Source organism: Fopius arisanus, unplaced genomic scaffold, assembly GCF_000806365.1.
Source record: "Fopius arisanus strain USDA-PBARC FA_bdor unplaced genomic scaffold, ASM80636v1 scaffold00002, whole genome shotgun sequence".
Taxonomy (NCBI): domain Eukaryota; kingdom Metazoa; phylum Arthropoda; class Insecta; order Hymenoptera; family Braconidae; genus Fopius; species Fopius arisanus.
This window is the reverse complement of record NW_011887741.1, coordinates 2,599,349-2,615,475: the sequence shown is the minus strand read 5'-3', so window position 1 is coordinate 2,615,475 and position 16,127 is coordinate 2,599,349. Positions and strand designations below refer to the sequence as shown.

At 38.5% G+C, this 16,127-nt stretch overlaps 3 protein-coding genes and 2 long non-coding RNA genes across 9 annotated transcripts in view; 2 read left to right on the top strand and 3 right to left on the bottom strand.

Annotated features, from left to right (window-relative positions):
• The first annotated feature begins 8 nt into the window (after positions 1–8).
• LOC105267665 (uncharacterized) lies at positions 9–958 on the top strand. Its single transcript, XR_892278.1, has 2 exons — positions 9–93; positions 208–958. It is a non-coding gene; the product is annotated as an uncharacterized lncRNA (long non-coding RNA).
• Positions 959–1,028: 70 nt separating this feature from the next.
• Positions 1,029–4,046, bottom strand: His2Av (Histone H2A variant). Its single transcript, XM_011306662.1, has 5 exons — positions 3,870–4,046; positions 3,682–3,759; positions 2,356–2,469; positions 1,864–1,993; positions 1,029–1,775 (listed from the first exon to the last, which is right to left on the bottom strand). The coding sequence occupies exons 1-5, from the start codon at positions 3,870–3,872 to the stop codon at positions 1,714–1,716; spliced, it is 387 nt and encodes a 128-aa protein (XP_011304964.1). The 5' UTR covers positions 3,873–4,046; the 3' UTR covers positions 1,029–1,713.
• Positions 4,047–4,579: 533 nt separating this feature from the next.
• Positions 4,580–5,752, bottom strand: Roc1a (Regulator of cullins 1a). Its single transcript, XM_011306490.1, has 5 exons — positions 5,634–5,752; positions 5,429–5,456; positions 5,167–5,288; positions 4,947–5,032; positions 4,580–4,881 (listed from the first exon to the last, which is right to left on the bottom strand). Exons 1-5 carry the CDS (start codon positions 5,724–5,726, stop codon positions 4,869–4,871), a joined length of 342 nt encoding a protein of 113 aa, XP_011304792.1. The 5' UTR covers positions 5,727–5,752; the 3' UTR covers positions 4,580–4,868.
• A 38-nt stretch (positions 5,753–5,790) lies between these two features.
• Positions 5,791–16,127, top strand: part of LOC105267646 (uncharacterized) — a 76,371-nt gene continuing 66,034 nt past the window's right edge. The window contains exons 1-3 of one of the 5 annotated variants that reach the window (XR_892273.1): positions 5,791–6,164; positions 8,602–8,656; positions 10,156–10,272. This is a non-coding gene — a long non-coding RNA (uncharacterized lncRNA). The other 4 variants (XR_892274.1, XR_892276.1, XR_892275.1 and 1 more) reach the window with 4 other exon arrangements.
• LOC105267559 (calpain-D) lies at positions 8,663–15,944 on the bottom strand. The gene is made up of 4 exons (XM_011306502.1): positions 14,968–15,944; positions 11,045–14,459; positions 10,480–10,658; positions 8,663–10,367 (listed from the first exon to the last, which is right to left on the bottom strand). Exons 1-4 carry the CDS (start codon positions 15,291–15,293, stop codon positions 10,187–10,189), a joined length of 4,101 nt encoding a protein of 1,366 aa, XP_011304804.1. The 5' UTR covers positions 15,294–15,944; the 3' UTR covers positions 8,663–10,186.

Sequence of the window (16,127 nt, the reverse complement as noted above, 5' to 3'; positions counted from 1 at the left end):
AGGTGTGAGCGATGGCCGCGCTATGGTAGTGCAGTGGGCGCGAGAGGAGAAGTGGAAAGGAGTGGGAGGGCTGTGACCTGTTGTGAACCTTATGTATGTATATAATATACTATGTAGTGAGCACTGAGCAGCAGTAAGTTGGCCCGTTATCGGTCACCTCTTGTCTAACACACTGCAATTAATCATTCGGTCTTTGTTGGATTCCAGGGACGCCGTTGCCATACATTTCGGCTGGTGTCGCTGAAAGGGCAGAGGGCAGCACAAGACGGTGATTTTTATTTTAGGGGGCTGCCTCAATTATCGACGGTATTTCATTTCATGCTGCAATAATATCTTGACTTTTTTTCCAAGACTAATTGAATTGTAAATATTAATTGTAAAATTTAACTTTATTGTGAAAATGAACTTTTACATATGGCTGGTAATTGTGTTCTTCAATACACGGCTGTTAATCCCAGTCCATTAGTGAATGAAAAATATTAAACTTTATAATCATGTAAAAAAGACAAAAAATGGTAAATAATTGTTCTATAAATTCCAGTACCCTCACCATCCTTTAAGAGAAACATCTCCATTTCACAATGAACTGAATATTAACAGAATATCAAACAAGAACACTTGAGTTTTTTCTTAATGATACTCCTTACCGTTATACAGACAGAAAAAATTATTTGAGTAACGAATATGATGCTTAAGCTATGAAAATCAATGTTCTATACAATTCTTGTTCTGTTTTGTTTTGTTGGTAAAATTTCGTAAATTTTATGATTGGAAAATTTTCTTTTAAATCCCAATTGGGGAGAATGTGGACAAAAAATGAAATAATCGAGTGAAAAAAAGGAAAACAAAGTAAACTGTGAATAAAAATGGCCTGTTTTATCCATTAAATTTATCTTTCCGTCTTCATTTTCATAGTTAACTCGATCTTTCTAAATTGGCAATGACAAAAATAGACTTTGAAAATAGAACGATCGATTTCAAACGCAAATAATGCTCGGTTATCCTCCCATTCTCTCGCTCACACTCACTTATTTATTCTCATTAATTTCATTTATTATTTACTTCTTTATTACAAGTTTCCTCGTCTAGTATTCTCACCCTCAGCTTTGGTGATAAGAAAACCCAGGGATCAAAAATCTCAACTCAATTCTTATAAATTACACTCAAAATGATTAAAAACATCAGAAACTGCAATTTGAAAAACAAAAAAAATCTCACAAAATTTGATTTATTATTGAGGAAATAGATTTTTGCATTAATGGGTCAGCTGACTAAATAACTCAAGCTTCGAAAAAAAAGAGGAGAAAAATGGTGAAATATCGTCAAAAAGTCAATATTACAGATTATTTCCGTATGCGCCATATACTGTTACTTTCGTCCGTTATTTAGTTGTGATTCAAATGCTGCACAAAGTTGAAAAACATAAGACCCCCCCCTCTCATTGCCTATTAATTAAATTATATCAATATTTTAATAACTATATATATCACGCCTATCCCGTTCGCTCTTTTTTGTCGTCCTTTCATTTATCTTCTTCATTTTTTAACGTAGGTACACTCTTGTTTTCATCAACAATCACTCGCGACATTCTTTTATTTTTACTCTCTCATTTTTTTTCAGTGTCATACCCATTACATTTTTTAAATCATTGTCCTGCACCTATGAACGCTTTATTCTTGTATCTTCTCTTTTTTTTTAACTATATACTCCAGATTATGCTGGTTTCTGAGAGCCCTTCTTCCCAATGAGGGATTTATGGATATGTGGAATAACACCTGTAAAAAAGATGACATTGTGCGTTCAATTTGATATCCGTAGAAGAGTAAGTATGTATTTGCAGAATAAAAAATAAGAAAGACATACCTCCTCCAGCAATTGTTGCCTTGATGAGACTGTCAAGCTCCTCGTCACCACGAATGGCTAATTGCAAATGTCTCGGTGTGATACGTTTCACTTTCAAGTCTTTCGATGCGTTACCCGCCAACTCAAGCACCTAGAGTAACATAAAATTATCTATATCTGTAGGATAGGTATTTATTAAAATTTCACCTGTTCTCAACTCTCTGAGGTAGTATTTTTTTTAGAAATTTTTTTTTTTGCACAATCCCTCGTTATAAACATCATTTGGATTTAAATTTTTCTTCTAAATGAAAAAATCATTCAACAACTCTGCATGATGCCATCCCCGTCGAAATTCGGCGGGAATTTCCGCCATATTGTGGCGTCAATACACGCCATCGTAGTAGCCACATACACTGCCAAGCTTTTCTTCTCCACACCCTCAATAACTTGGCATCGTCCCCTCTGTCCCCTTAACCCGCCATAACCCACACCAATATCACATACTCAACCCACCTCAGCAGTAAGGTATTCCAAGATAGCAGCACTATAAACTGCCGCCGTGGCACCCACTCTTCCATGGCTAGTCGTTCTGTTCTTTAGATGCCTGTGGATCCTTCCAACTGGAAACTAAAGAAACAAAAAAAAAATTCATTCCTCAAATGAGCTATTTCTCATCTCTGTAGCGGAAAAAAAATCCAAATAAATAAATAAATCAACTAGCAACATAAAATGATGCATAAACGGATGAATAATCTATAAATTTCATCTGATGCCTGATGACCGATGTTTTTACACGATATACCCTCAAGTAATACTAGCCATAGTGAAAACATGAGTCTCGAAGAAGCGTCAGCAGCTTTCAACAATATCGAACCGCCTCAGCCATCCAATTCCTTGACTCACATATCCTTCCCATTTCAATCATAATTATCCTTCTTATCAAAACTACCCCCAACATCCTTTTGAAAAATGAAAACAACATGGCAAGTAAAACTAGTGTGTCGACCGTTGAAAAAAAATTATCGAGAATTTATTTGGGAATGTCGTCGTGGCCAGACTGCGCACGATATTTCACAAACTCTCGTATCGAACGCTTGGGCTTTACCGAGAGCTTTACAACGTTTACACACGATATTTCATCATTCAACTGGGCTACGCCTATTCCTCAGAAACAATTTGGCCTTTCATTAATTCCCATTAATCCGAATAGTTTCATTAATACCTGTCAATGAGGGGTTAAGATTGCCTGAATACCCACGACAAGGGCCTTATCATTCTCTAAAATATTTCCTATAGGATACTAGCTACATCCCACCTCTCTCTCAAATACTCTAATCAAAAATTGTATAACCCACTGAATAGCCAATTAGCCCCTCGATTAAATCCAAATGTAAACGGTGTACCCCCATAAAAAACCAGCCAGGGAAAATATATAACAACGTGACGAGAGGGAAGGGAGGTAGGGGGCATGTAAACGGTCCGTTCCGATCCCTTGTTTTCAAACACCGTCGGCATCCTCCAACCACTGCCACTGAATTTCCTTCAATTTCGTGATACCTGACTAAAAACCCCCTTAAAACTATTTTCACACTGTAGAAAAACAAAACACATGTACCTCGAACCGTTGAAAAAATCCAAATGCCACGTTAAATATACGAGAAAACAAAATAACGTCGAGCCAACGCTCAAACTATTTTTCGCGCCAACTTCGCCAAACCATTTCTCCACAAGAAATTAACGTAATAGGAAGTAAAAAATATATGAACAGAGTAGATATTCCTTTTGAGAAATAAGTAAAAGGTGAGATGATGTAAAAATACGATAAAATATGATATATACCTGCAAGCCGGCCCTCGCCGAACGTGATACCGCCTTGGCCTTAGCCTTTCCCGAGTCCTTACCAGTTTTACCGCCAGCCTGTTAATATTCACACACAAAAGCAGCATATTAATAATCACTGGTAATACACTAATAAATAATTGGTGGATTGGTCATGTGATGGCTGATGAACGCACGGATAAACTCACCATTATATATCAAAGCTTTGTCGTCCAACGTTTTCAACTACCTACGTTTGGGCTCACAAAACGGTTTGGGGATAAAAAAAAATTATAGGGGAGACGCAGCGCTCACTACTGTTGACTCCAGTATACACTACAGCACGAGTAGACGCCGTGTGGCGTGTGGCGTGTGTCGATTCCATCGCCCCACCGCCACAGAAACCCAAAGCCCGCCAAATACCTCAAATGGCGCTTCGGTCGCCGACCGCCTCCCGCCGCCCATCTCACTTATCACGTGATTCACCACCACATCAATCCTAAATTTATTAAACCCACCATAAACCTTTTCCTGCACTTTATATTTTTTTTTATCTTCCTCTAAATCTCTCCCCCTTTCTTGCACACTAACCATTCACCAGCTAGTCAACTTTTCATAAACAATCGGAAAATCCTTTCTTTCCATTGATTTTTCGAATTAAGATCACTGCTCCGCCATCTCGTGTATACTGGAGGAAAGCGACCAACGCCAGGTACTTGGCCGACAAAGGCTACTAATTAGGAAAGCGCCCTTATTCACTCGATTTTGCATCGTTATTATATGTTTGTACAATCATTTATAATTAATTATAAAAAAATATATATAAAAATAAATAAATAAATATTTCGAGGAAATTTCCAAGGGATTTTAGCACATTCGCTGAAAGTTGTTAATCTGACTATCATATGAAGACATGGAATTGGTTCTCTGGATTAATAAACTTTTATTTTATTTATTCGAGTCTTACTTACATCTATTCCAGTGACAACCCCACAGTCACTCAAAGCTGGTGGGTTTTAGAGGGGTTTATTGATACAATAGAAAAGATAATTTAACCGGTTGAAAATAGGAGTGTTTGATTAAAGTCTGAAGGGTTCCTTGAATATGCTTGGAAGGATTTCGTGAATTTCGTGAATTTCTCGTCTTTAATTTTTCCAATTTTGATACTCCACCGAGTTCCAACATTATTTCTAGTTGATGAAAGCAGGTTAATGTCCATACCTGAAAAATACAGAAGTCAATTTGTAATTAACATTGGAAATTGTACATTACAATTGTTCACTCACTTTTGAAACTCCCACTCACGATTGTCCAGTGGACACACCTGTCGAGTCTTGAGCCAGCGAGAAATGCAGTGGAAATGAAATGCGTGCTAAAATCGAAATCAACAATGGTGTTTTATTAAAGAGGCTTATTCATAATTCGATAGATAAAAAAAAAAATATTCTTGTCGTCAATAGTTAGAAATTGCTCAATTTACAAAATAAATAATGAAAAAATACTCACATTACAGACACCCCAAGCAACAGTGCACTCCTCACTCGTTGCTGACGCCTGATTTGCCTGACACTCGATACATAGATCCATTATATGATTCCTGCAGATAGCACAGTTATCCACGACGATATCTACAATGTAAGTCAATCATTCATACAACTCATTAACAAATTAATTGGCCACTCTCCTCAATCCTCGGTAGAAATTAAAAAATAATTATTTTCCACTCAAAAACTCCATTCATCTTTCATGAGAAATAAAACTGACGTACCCCAAGCCCAAAGAGCCACTGCATTCCACTGAAATAATTAAAAAAAATAATTAAAACCTGATGAACAGAACAAATCACCGAATCAAAACAAAATCATGACAAAGCGAATGCCGAAATTGTTAGGTTATGCTTATCCCCTTGTTAAAAGGTCCCAATTTTTATTAATAATTATCAAGGATATTGAATTGTCCACCAATTATCTCACCTTCTTCACTTCAAATCGTTTTTTATCGCCTTTTCCACTGCTTGAAGTGGGCAGATCGATTTCCTCATCGTCAATGTCCATTCCTGAAGCCATCTTAAATTTTAGTTCAAGGCAAATACTCAATGGTGTGGAGATTTGAGGTTTGAGACTAAAATTTCCCGAGTTACACCAGTAGATTGAGTCAAGGGAACAAAAAATCCCAAGTCCGTTAAATTATGTGACGGTTCGAAAATGCACGTTATGAATATCGTGAATTTAAATAATAAGAACGAAATTAATTTGAAAAGCCTTTTTCTGTACGTTCCATAACGGGTAATAAGTTTATTCAATCAGTCGCCCGCTCTCAAAATTTCGATGAATTTCGATTTTTTTCTGCTCTAGTCTCACCTATTTTCCAAAACGAATAACGATAATGGGACCAATTAATAATAATAATAACAAATGAAGTACATGAATATTTAGATAATGTTTGAATTTATTATTAAACGTATCTACATAATACAAACCAGAAGGACAACACAATTTCAATAGGTATTTCCATAATATTTTTTGTAATAAATATTCCATGTATTGTATATTAAATATCGGTGTAAATATGCGCGTATATACCTACATAATTTTTGTATATATAGGTTTATAGCGGATATTTAAGCGTCAACTTCAATATATTAAGGATATCAAGGCATCAAACACTTGCGGTCTGTTTTGTCAACAAAAGTATCGCGAGTGTTTACTGTCCATTTTTTATCGATTGATGATTTTGCGTCGAGTCATAATAATTTTTCTCTTCTTAGTTCTCTTCTTATCATTCATTAAAACACAGACTACCACATCGTTGATTGCTGATTCAAGCCTGTCCAGGGCATTTTTCGAAATTGTGTTTTTACATTTCGGGAGTCATTTAAACAAGACATCTTCATTGACTTACACTTGTTTGGAGATTGTTTGATCATTAGTTTCACTCGGAGTTATGATTGGAGAAATTTAAATTAATACGTCCTGGAACAGTGACACTAGGTACGCTGGGAATTCACTTGACAATTATTTTTCATGGGAAATCTCAAGAAGTAACAAGAGATCGGTTTTGGGTTTTAATATATCAATGAGGTAAAACCTGGAATTATCTCGGTAGGGAATGATTCTGCGAGGCAATATGACAAGACTTTTTTTGTCGAGAATTTACTTAGCTACAAAAAAAGTTATTTTCAATATTCCCGTATAATCACGCGTTATTAAGATAATCATATAATTGCCATCATTAATTTTCCAACAAATGAGGAAGACGTGAGAAAATCGGTAAAATTTTTCAATCGTAGATATCTCAAAATGGGCCACATCAATTCCAACGAATGGCTCTCATTGAGAACTCATTTAGGAAGAGTACTTTAAAATGAGATCTCATTCATTAAAATCGGATGATGCAGTCAGGAGATAATGACGATTTAACGTTCATCTCACGACTCTCCCTCGCAAACCTAAAACCCACCTCATTCACGAAATTTCCCTTATGATTATTATCATCATTCTCATACCTCACTTCACATATTAAGAATATATATCTAGGTACATTGTCGGTGAGGTACTCACGTCTGCAACCATCGGATTGAATTCGACAACGAATGTATTTAATGAATTCACATATAAGTGCTGATTCACTTACAATCAATTGGCGGTTTCAGTTGGATATCACATTTTATTATTATCGCTCCTTGCCACACGTTGAATAAACAAAATCAATGAACCATGGGCGAACAAAAAAATAGTCAAAAGTGGTTGAGCAAGACGAGTATTCAATGTGCATTATAGTAACATTCCACGAATTCAGTCCAATTGATTTCTGACTCCAGTACATCACTTTCTAATTCTCATTCTCAATATAGTCCTAATTTTTCACCTATTATTATTCCATTATTTACGCAGTATCGTATAGCTTTACCCAGTGACAGCAACAATCAAGCATGCAAAATCATACAATTACCTAACGAAATAATCCATTACATTATTTTCAATAATATTTTTTTTTTCATTTACTTGAAAAAATCTCTGGTCTCTCTGAATAGATAAATAACTTCTCGATTGTTATCAGTTTTGTTTCCACCCTTGATTATTTACAATTTTTATTCTCTTCGACTCTTCGTATTGTGTAAAAGACATTCAAATCCTTATAGTCATTTTTTCCACAAAATAATTCATCCTCACGGTTTCAGACTTCATTTTATTGATTCCCATGAAAAAATTTTTATTATAGCCATGCGCTGGGGGCAAATTATAATCGAAATTTAATATAAATAATCGAACAGACAATTAACGATCACAAAGTGTGAATGATCAGCTCTAGGTTCATCTCCTATTTGGATTTATAATAGCGTTTTGTAATAATAACTACGCATTAAGTAAAATAGATTTTTGTATTCTGCATCAAATGTCTCGTGTCACACTTACAGTCAATGGAATGATTCGTCGTCGTTATAAAATTATCCATCACTAGTTATTGGATCTATTTTCCATTTTTTTATTTTTCTCTCGGTGGTGGTAGTTATGGCACAAATGGTCAGCTCAGTTATCATCTGATATAGTCCTGGAGTTGTGTGTGGCAATTGATGATTAATCAGAAAATTGCGTATGCAAACACTCGTGAATCGTCCTCTAAGATCTATTTCTTTGGAATACGGTTGTAATAATTTTTTTCACCAATTTATTATTTTTTTTCGTTATTCGATTTTCTGCTAGGCTATAAACTCTGAATGTGAGGGAGATAATTAAATTTTTGCAAAGAATTTTTTTTGCTACGCTCATCGTACTCTACAAAAGATAAAAATTTCACTGTCTCTCTTACATTCAGAGATATTCTAATCTCTCTTCGCTACTGAAATATTGAGATAATATAATGGGTCGACATTTTTGGTTTATTAAAAAATATCTTGTTGACAACTTCAATGGAAATTCCACAATTATACATTTTTAACAGGATGGAGGCTTCTTCGTGTCTTCCCCCAGGTCAGGATCGAAACCAAGAGCACCAGGTATTTTTTTTTCAAATTCATTGACATCTCGAATGGATAAAACTTTTTTATTTGAAGTTCTTTATTAGTGTATTGTCCAAACAATTTCGCCTCCTCATCAAAATGCTAATAAATGCCAATTGAAACGGCTGCACCATTGCCTCGAATCATGAAATATGGCAGTTTCACGTTTTTTTTTTAGCCACGGTAATTAACTACGTAATTATTTCAAGAATTTTCACAGCACACGAACGACATGCGATTTTATAAATTTTCCTAATTTTTATCTCATGAGATTCATTTTTCCTGTTATACTAGTTAAAATTTCATTAGTCAAGAACTATAATTGAATGACAGGAGGAGCTCAGCGAAATCTGTCTTAAATTATGCAGGAAAAATCATGCAATCATCACAATAATTCAATGACAAAGTAGTAAAAATCAATGTTAATTGGCATTTTACAACTTCACAGTTAATTCATCGAATTTAGTTCTTGAGTTTGTGCGTTAAAAATGCGAAAAAGAATGCTCGTAAAAGCTCATATATAATCTGCACATTTCACTAATAACAAAATTATATTCTTTATTAAAACCTCACTTTTTGTGCTACGAATGCATTTGTATAAAACAATACGAAATCAGTGCGACGATATAATAAAAATAATACATTTTCTTTTCATAATTGAAGACAATGACAAGACACTTAGTTAAACTATAGTATCATTACGTTCTTTACCATAATTAATGTCACGTTTTATTAAAGTTCAGCATCATCCATGAGATTCCATAATTGCAATGAAAAATATCTAGGTTCAATTATAGTTATTGAGTAAAAAATCGAACGAGATTACCATTATTTCAGCAAATATCTTTGGTATCGTAGCACTGTCATTAAATGCATTCACCTTAATCAATTAATTTAATAACAAATCCGAGAATGAACAATTAATCAGCAATAATAGAAAATACTTATTCATTACTTCGATCGAAAAACTAATGGAAAAGAAAAACAAATGCAGTTAAATTATGCGAATTGTAAACAAAGTGGTCCAGTTCGAAGATTATTAACTCCTAATTTTTCACAGTTAATTTTCTTACGTCTCCTTACGAAGTCTCGACACTCATTCTTTACGACACTTAAACGTTACGTTGAGAAAATAATTTTTTTTCCATTTTTCTTTTCTTATAATATTCAAGCAAAAATTGTTGGATTTGTCACTTAATTACTCCACATCATGAACTTTTTAACGAATCCAGTATCTTCATATTATCAATCCAATTGTTACAGTAACTTACAGAATAACATATTTTCACTGGTAATTAAAAAAAAAAACGAGACAATTTTTATTGAACTATCACCCTTCATCCACGCAATATCTCTTTGTCATGGATTTTTCATCACATTGAATCAATACTTCTTTTTATTTCTAATTACATTAACCAAAAAAAAAAAAACATGATGAGTTTGTTTTCACAGCGTAAAATTTTTCATATCTCAAATTCTCTCTTTCTACATTTCAGTTTCCTCGAAATTCCACAGAAATTTCCCAATTCATGTGATTAGCCGAGGACTGTGTAATCCTTCGACCTGAGTATCAATTGGTGGACAGTGCTGAGTGTCTGGTGGACCCCAATCATGTAAGTTTCCACTATTTGCTAATCTGTGCGTCAAACGATGGGCTATGGAAAAGCCACCGCTCCCTTCGAGTTGTGTCAACACAATTATAACTTGTCTGAAAGATAAATGACGAAGTCAGATCCATCTGGGCAGTAGCAATTGAAATCAATCCATAACCTCTTTCCCTAAATGGCAGAGATAGAAATCAAAATAAAAAATAGTCATACCGATGCAACGGTGGAACACTATCGGCAGTGCGCAATTGACCCCTCGTGGAAACGACATTGTAACTCTCGTGACAATCGCATTTAACGTGAATCCATTTATTGACGTGACGATTCTCAACCATCACAACTAACCCTGCCCATCCTTTGGTCAAATAGTAGGCTGTCATGCCCTCTCTTCCCTGCGAAGAATAAACAACAATCGTGGGCTCTTAGATAATACGATAATATTAATTCCGAGATAAATATCCATCGTATTGCTGGCGTAAGCTCAATTCATAGTCAGCCCCTTTCAGTTAATCTCTAGGCCCCCATAGACAAGCGTTTACAAGGGTTAATAGTGGGTCAATAGAAATGGACTGACGATCGACGTGGGGTCTTTTACTCCGCACCAAGATTCCGTCCAATTGACGTTTGAGAAGTTTTCCGTTTCCATCACTCCAGAAATTATCAGGAGATTCAATTGACGAAGAACTCGTGGTATTCGTCGATTATTTCGCTGACATAACATTAGACTATTCTAAAAATTGATAGCCCGAGAATAGTTAATGAATAAATCGTGACTCACCTCGTGACGCTGTCCCTTCGCCAATGTGAGACTGATGATAGCATCAGCTAGAACAAAAGCAGGTGGAGATATCTGCTCGACGAGCAATCGCTTCGAGCTGTGAATAGCCAAAACGTATTCAGGATAACTGGAGGTGTCCTCCATGCCCGTGTGCCAGTGGTTAAATGCCAGGCAAACGACAATATACAAATCCCTTTCAAGCATTTTGTGACAGCCAACAAATCCCCTAACTTGTCGCTTACTGTGCTCCACCAGTCGTCCAACCTCGGGTGCAGCTGGTGATCTAGTTCTGAATACAACGACACATAGATCAAGCTGAGATCGCTGTGATTTCTCCGAGTTCCTCTGGCCTTCTTGAAACAGAGTGAATTCAGTCTCAGTTGGTTCTAGAACAGTCAGAAGAACACAGGACAGATGTCTCAAGGAGGATAAAGGCGGAAGAGTCCCTCGAAGCCTGACCTCACTCCAGCCCACCCTAGTCTTGCAGATGTCGATGCAGTCGAAGTACTTGAGTACATCGTCAAAAGATATCCAGAAGACCCCGTCAGAGGCACCATGTGGCATCAGCATTTCTCTGAGTTGTGGTGTCCAGATGGGACTGTCATCCGACCAGTCACCCTTCCAGCTGTAGTGGCCCCACGGATTTCTCAGCCTGAGCAATCTAATTCCTTGAACATCGCGCACATCGAGCACTGAGTAGGCGTGCCTAGGTCTCAGACCTTTTCTCTGATACTCCTCTTCGTCGACCTTCATGTTGCCACCACCACAGCTAGCACCCATGAGGAACATTGCTTGTCGAGAGGAGAGGAGTTGTGCCCAAATGAGATCCTTATCGAGTTCATCCTCGCTAGGCAGTGCTGAGGGTTGTAAAGGCACACTTTCACAAGGGGCACCGGTCAAAGTGGCGAGACCCTCGATGGCTCGACCCGATACAAGAGCTTCATAGCATCCATGGATCTTGGCAACAGCTTTCTCGATGAGGGGCACCCAAAGCTGTTTTCTCTTTGCTTGTGAGTAGACGAGATGGCCCCTCTTGTCACACGGAAGTAGATCATCTACAAGAACAGTCGTCCATTTCCCATCCTTGCACAGTCTGACCTGATAGGCTCCCTCTGGACACGTTTCCCTCATTACTAAAACCCTCTTGACAAGCTCGTCGCTCTCAGCAAGAACAGCAAGTGCTGACAGCAACCAGCAATTACCAAGAACACCCTGCGATATGTCCGATGGCAATGGCGTTCTGAAGACCGCCCAAGGCAGTTTTGAATCTACACTAGAGTCGACATTAATCTGGTGTGGTCTTCTCCATTGAACTACGTGGTTATCTTTCGTATCGGCAGGGTTATAATACAGTGATTTAGGCGCTGGTGGAAATGAATCATCGACAAATGGTTCATTTGTTTCCTTGCAGTAACGCACTATTCTCTCCCACTTTTCCAATGCCTCTCGCTCCTCAATGTGCCTGAGATTCTCCATTACGACACTCTCCTGTCTTTGAATTCGGAGGGTACAAGCTCCCGGCTCACTGAGTCTCAGTCTGTCACCAGGTGTTTGGGACAGTGCTTTTGAGCTCTGGCACATCTCACAGGTGCCATTGGTGCTTTTATTCTCATAGGTGCAGAGCTTGCACTGCCACTGGCTCTGACCTGGCTCTTTCATTCTCGTGTGTCTCTTATCACCGAGTGATGCTGGTCCATTTCGTCTCACTGAATTTCTACTGTGTCTTGGTGTTGCAACTTTGACATTACTACTCATGCCACCAGTTAATCTTGGACTTGAGCTGCGCTGTCCTGATGGTGTTCGATTGTCTCGCGGTACCTCCAAAAAATCAGCCATTGTCTTGCAAGCATTGCAATTCTGGGCAGTAAGGGGATTTCTAAGGGTGCACGATGGACAAACCCAGCTCTCACCTTTTCTCAATGTTGGATCCTCAAGGTGTGATACACTCCTTAATTTTGAACCTCCACATGCTTCGCATGTTGTTCTCGTGGATGGATTCAATAGAGTGCATTTTCTGCACGTCCATGCTGGTGTCGATACCTCAATCTGATCATCGAGATCTGACTCGGCTGTTGCCAGTGTTGCTCTTGGTATGTACCTAACACTGTCCCTTGACACAACAATTGGTGATTGAACTTTACCGCGCGCACTGACACCGTCTTTGGTAACAGTTATCAAACTCGGTTGCAGCAATGACGGTGGTGTTCTCAGTGAGCTGCATATATCGCAGCCTGTTGACCACAGTGGATTGTAAGCGTATGAACACTTTCTACATGTCCACATGCGTTTAAGAGGACTAGTACCGGGTGTATCAACAGGACTTGTTGATTCACTGTGTGCACGTGTTACATTTAGTGCCAATTTACTGCTCTGCTTCTTCGGCAATGGTGGTGGAGTATCGGGGTCACTGATACCGATGTACGAGTACTTAGGCCTAGAATTAAAGCCAACGGAGTGAGGCGGCACAGCTGGTGGCTCATTATCATTCAAACTGCGTCGATTGACTGATTTCTTCTGCATCGAGCTACCAACATTTTCGACCTCTGAGAACGAACGTCTATATGACAATGGTCCAGCTGATGACAGTGGACGTGGCTCCCAGGATGGTACACTTATAACAACACCACTGCATGGAGCTGGACTTCTTGGCGCTTCACATGCCTCGCACTGCTCCAATTCAGGTGGATTGTCAAGTGTGCAATTATCACAGCTCCATAGTGTGTCATCTGTACTGTTGTGAGACTCGGAGACAATGAGGCTTGTTGGTCTCTGTATATCGTGGCTATCACTACTTAGTTTTTGGACAACTGAGCCGTTTGACAGGGATCGACTTACTTTGGATTTGACCCGTTCGTACACAGATGGACTGTGACGTTTTGGTGAGCGTTGAGATGAATCTGATGTTGTATCACCGAATGATAATACATCGGGCTCCATGCTATCAATTTGAACCAATTGCCAGTCTTCACGGTGTGTTTGTACTCTATCACCACGTGTTAAACCACTCAGTTGTGCCATACCAAGGTCTCTATCTAAAACAGCTGTTGAGCCGATATTGCCACAGCCAATGTCAAGTACGCGTGACACTAGGCCAGATGCCACTGTTGAAACTAAATCAAGCTTGGGCTCCTGCTTGTTGCTAAGTTTTAGGGCTTTCAATCTTTTACCACGTCTCACACCTATCAAATTACCATTTGTTTGGGCTATTGTCGAGCTTGCACCGCAAGCTGTACATACGGGTGTTGCACTGCAGCAGTTTGTTTGTAGGCAACGGATGCAAGTCCATCGGGTTACTAGCAATGGTAGGGAGGGTGATCTCTTTGGGCAATTACGCTTGGTTGATGCACCAGACCATGAGCCGCGACGGTGACATTTTTCACGATGGCTTGATGAAACTCCTTCATTTAGCTTTGCACTGAAAAATCCGGTACAGTTTTTTTTTTATAGTATTTAACAATTATTCGGTTGTTAATGTGTAACGGGACTGTGGGGCTCCGGGCTTTCTAAGGTGGATCGCTTTCTGGGCTTGACAGTGTCTCCAGGCGATCCATTATGATATTTTGTCGGGCGTTTTCAAGGGAATGGACAAATTAATGGTCAACTTTCTACTTCAGACAATTAAAGGCGTGAAGTTGTTCCGCAAACTTCTCATTGGAATTCTCGTCTCGACCAAATTTCACAGTATGTCGTAAACATCATTGACAGGATTAATTTTTTTTAATGAAAAATGGTGTTCAACACTCGTTCGTTGTGCGTTAATGATTAAATTTTTTTAGAACGAATGACAAATGCCCAAGCCAGTGTGACCGATAACTTCGCCCATCAAATAAATGAGTTTCTCGGTTGTAAAAGTAATGCAGAGTAAAAAAAGGGCGAGAGTGCCATTTCGAGCTGGCCACCCGAAACAATGTAAAAGAAATTACCCAGAAACAGGAAAGGTAGTGCGCTCGTTGCTCTGCGTGTCGACAGTATCAATAGTATGAAAATAAACATAATCCCTTGGTGTTGGCTGATCATTTGAGCTCTGTCTCGGTGGTGGGGTTGGTGGTTGTGAGTCCGGCGTTGACGATGACGATGTGCTGGACGGTGAACCATCAGTCTGCGTTATGCTAACACAACTCGTGCATACAATTGTTTTAATATCATTGACATTGTTAACGCTATTGCTATTGATATTGTTCACAAATTGATCGCAGGCATCGCAACGCATTGCCGTTTTATCATTCTTGTTGACGGCATGCATGGCCATAATATGAGTGTATTTCTGATCATTGCACCAAGTAAATTGATCATATGCATCACGGGTATGAGTGTCCCGTGTGCTTGGCCTCTTTGGCCTGGCCCCTTCCTGTTTACCCGCCACCCTCGACAGATTATTTTGAGTCAGTGCTGTCGACAGTTCCACTTGTAGCGGCCTGTCGACCGCATACTTCTCACCATCTTTGTCAATAGTATTACACGCTTCAACGTCATATGATCGTGAGCAGCCATCTTGCTCCAGGGCACGAGGAAACAAAATTTAATACCCGTTCTACCACTAATACCCCAGATTACCCCTCACCGCACGTTACCCTCTTACTAAAACTAATGATTATTATTCATCAATACCAATTACTCAATGGTCAATATCTTCCAACTTATCGTACCTCCTGTACTTGATTTTATATCGTATTGCCACAGTCAATTTGTATAATTACTTGATCGATTTATTGAAAACAGGGGCATTATCACACACCACTTGCTTTCAGAACACTTTTGTCTAGGTGATACTTGAGATTATTCTTTAGATTATTTTATTTTTTATGTCAGATTTTGTTTGTATTTATTTATTATTGCCACCTAGTTTCTTCGTTGCGATGCCGTTGTGTTGACTACGCGAATGTAATACACAGGGACGTATCAAAGGCACGTGAATATTTGGCGCTGTCGTCGAGGGGCGAAACACTGCCCGCCAAAAAAATTGTCATCGCCATCATTGGGAAATCCTTTGATTATCATTTTTTTCACGGTGAAATTTTGTTTGGTCGGGGTGCGTTAGGGAAACTGGGGGATGTCTCCAGTCAGACCAAATGGTCTTCTGATT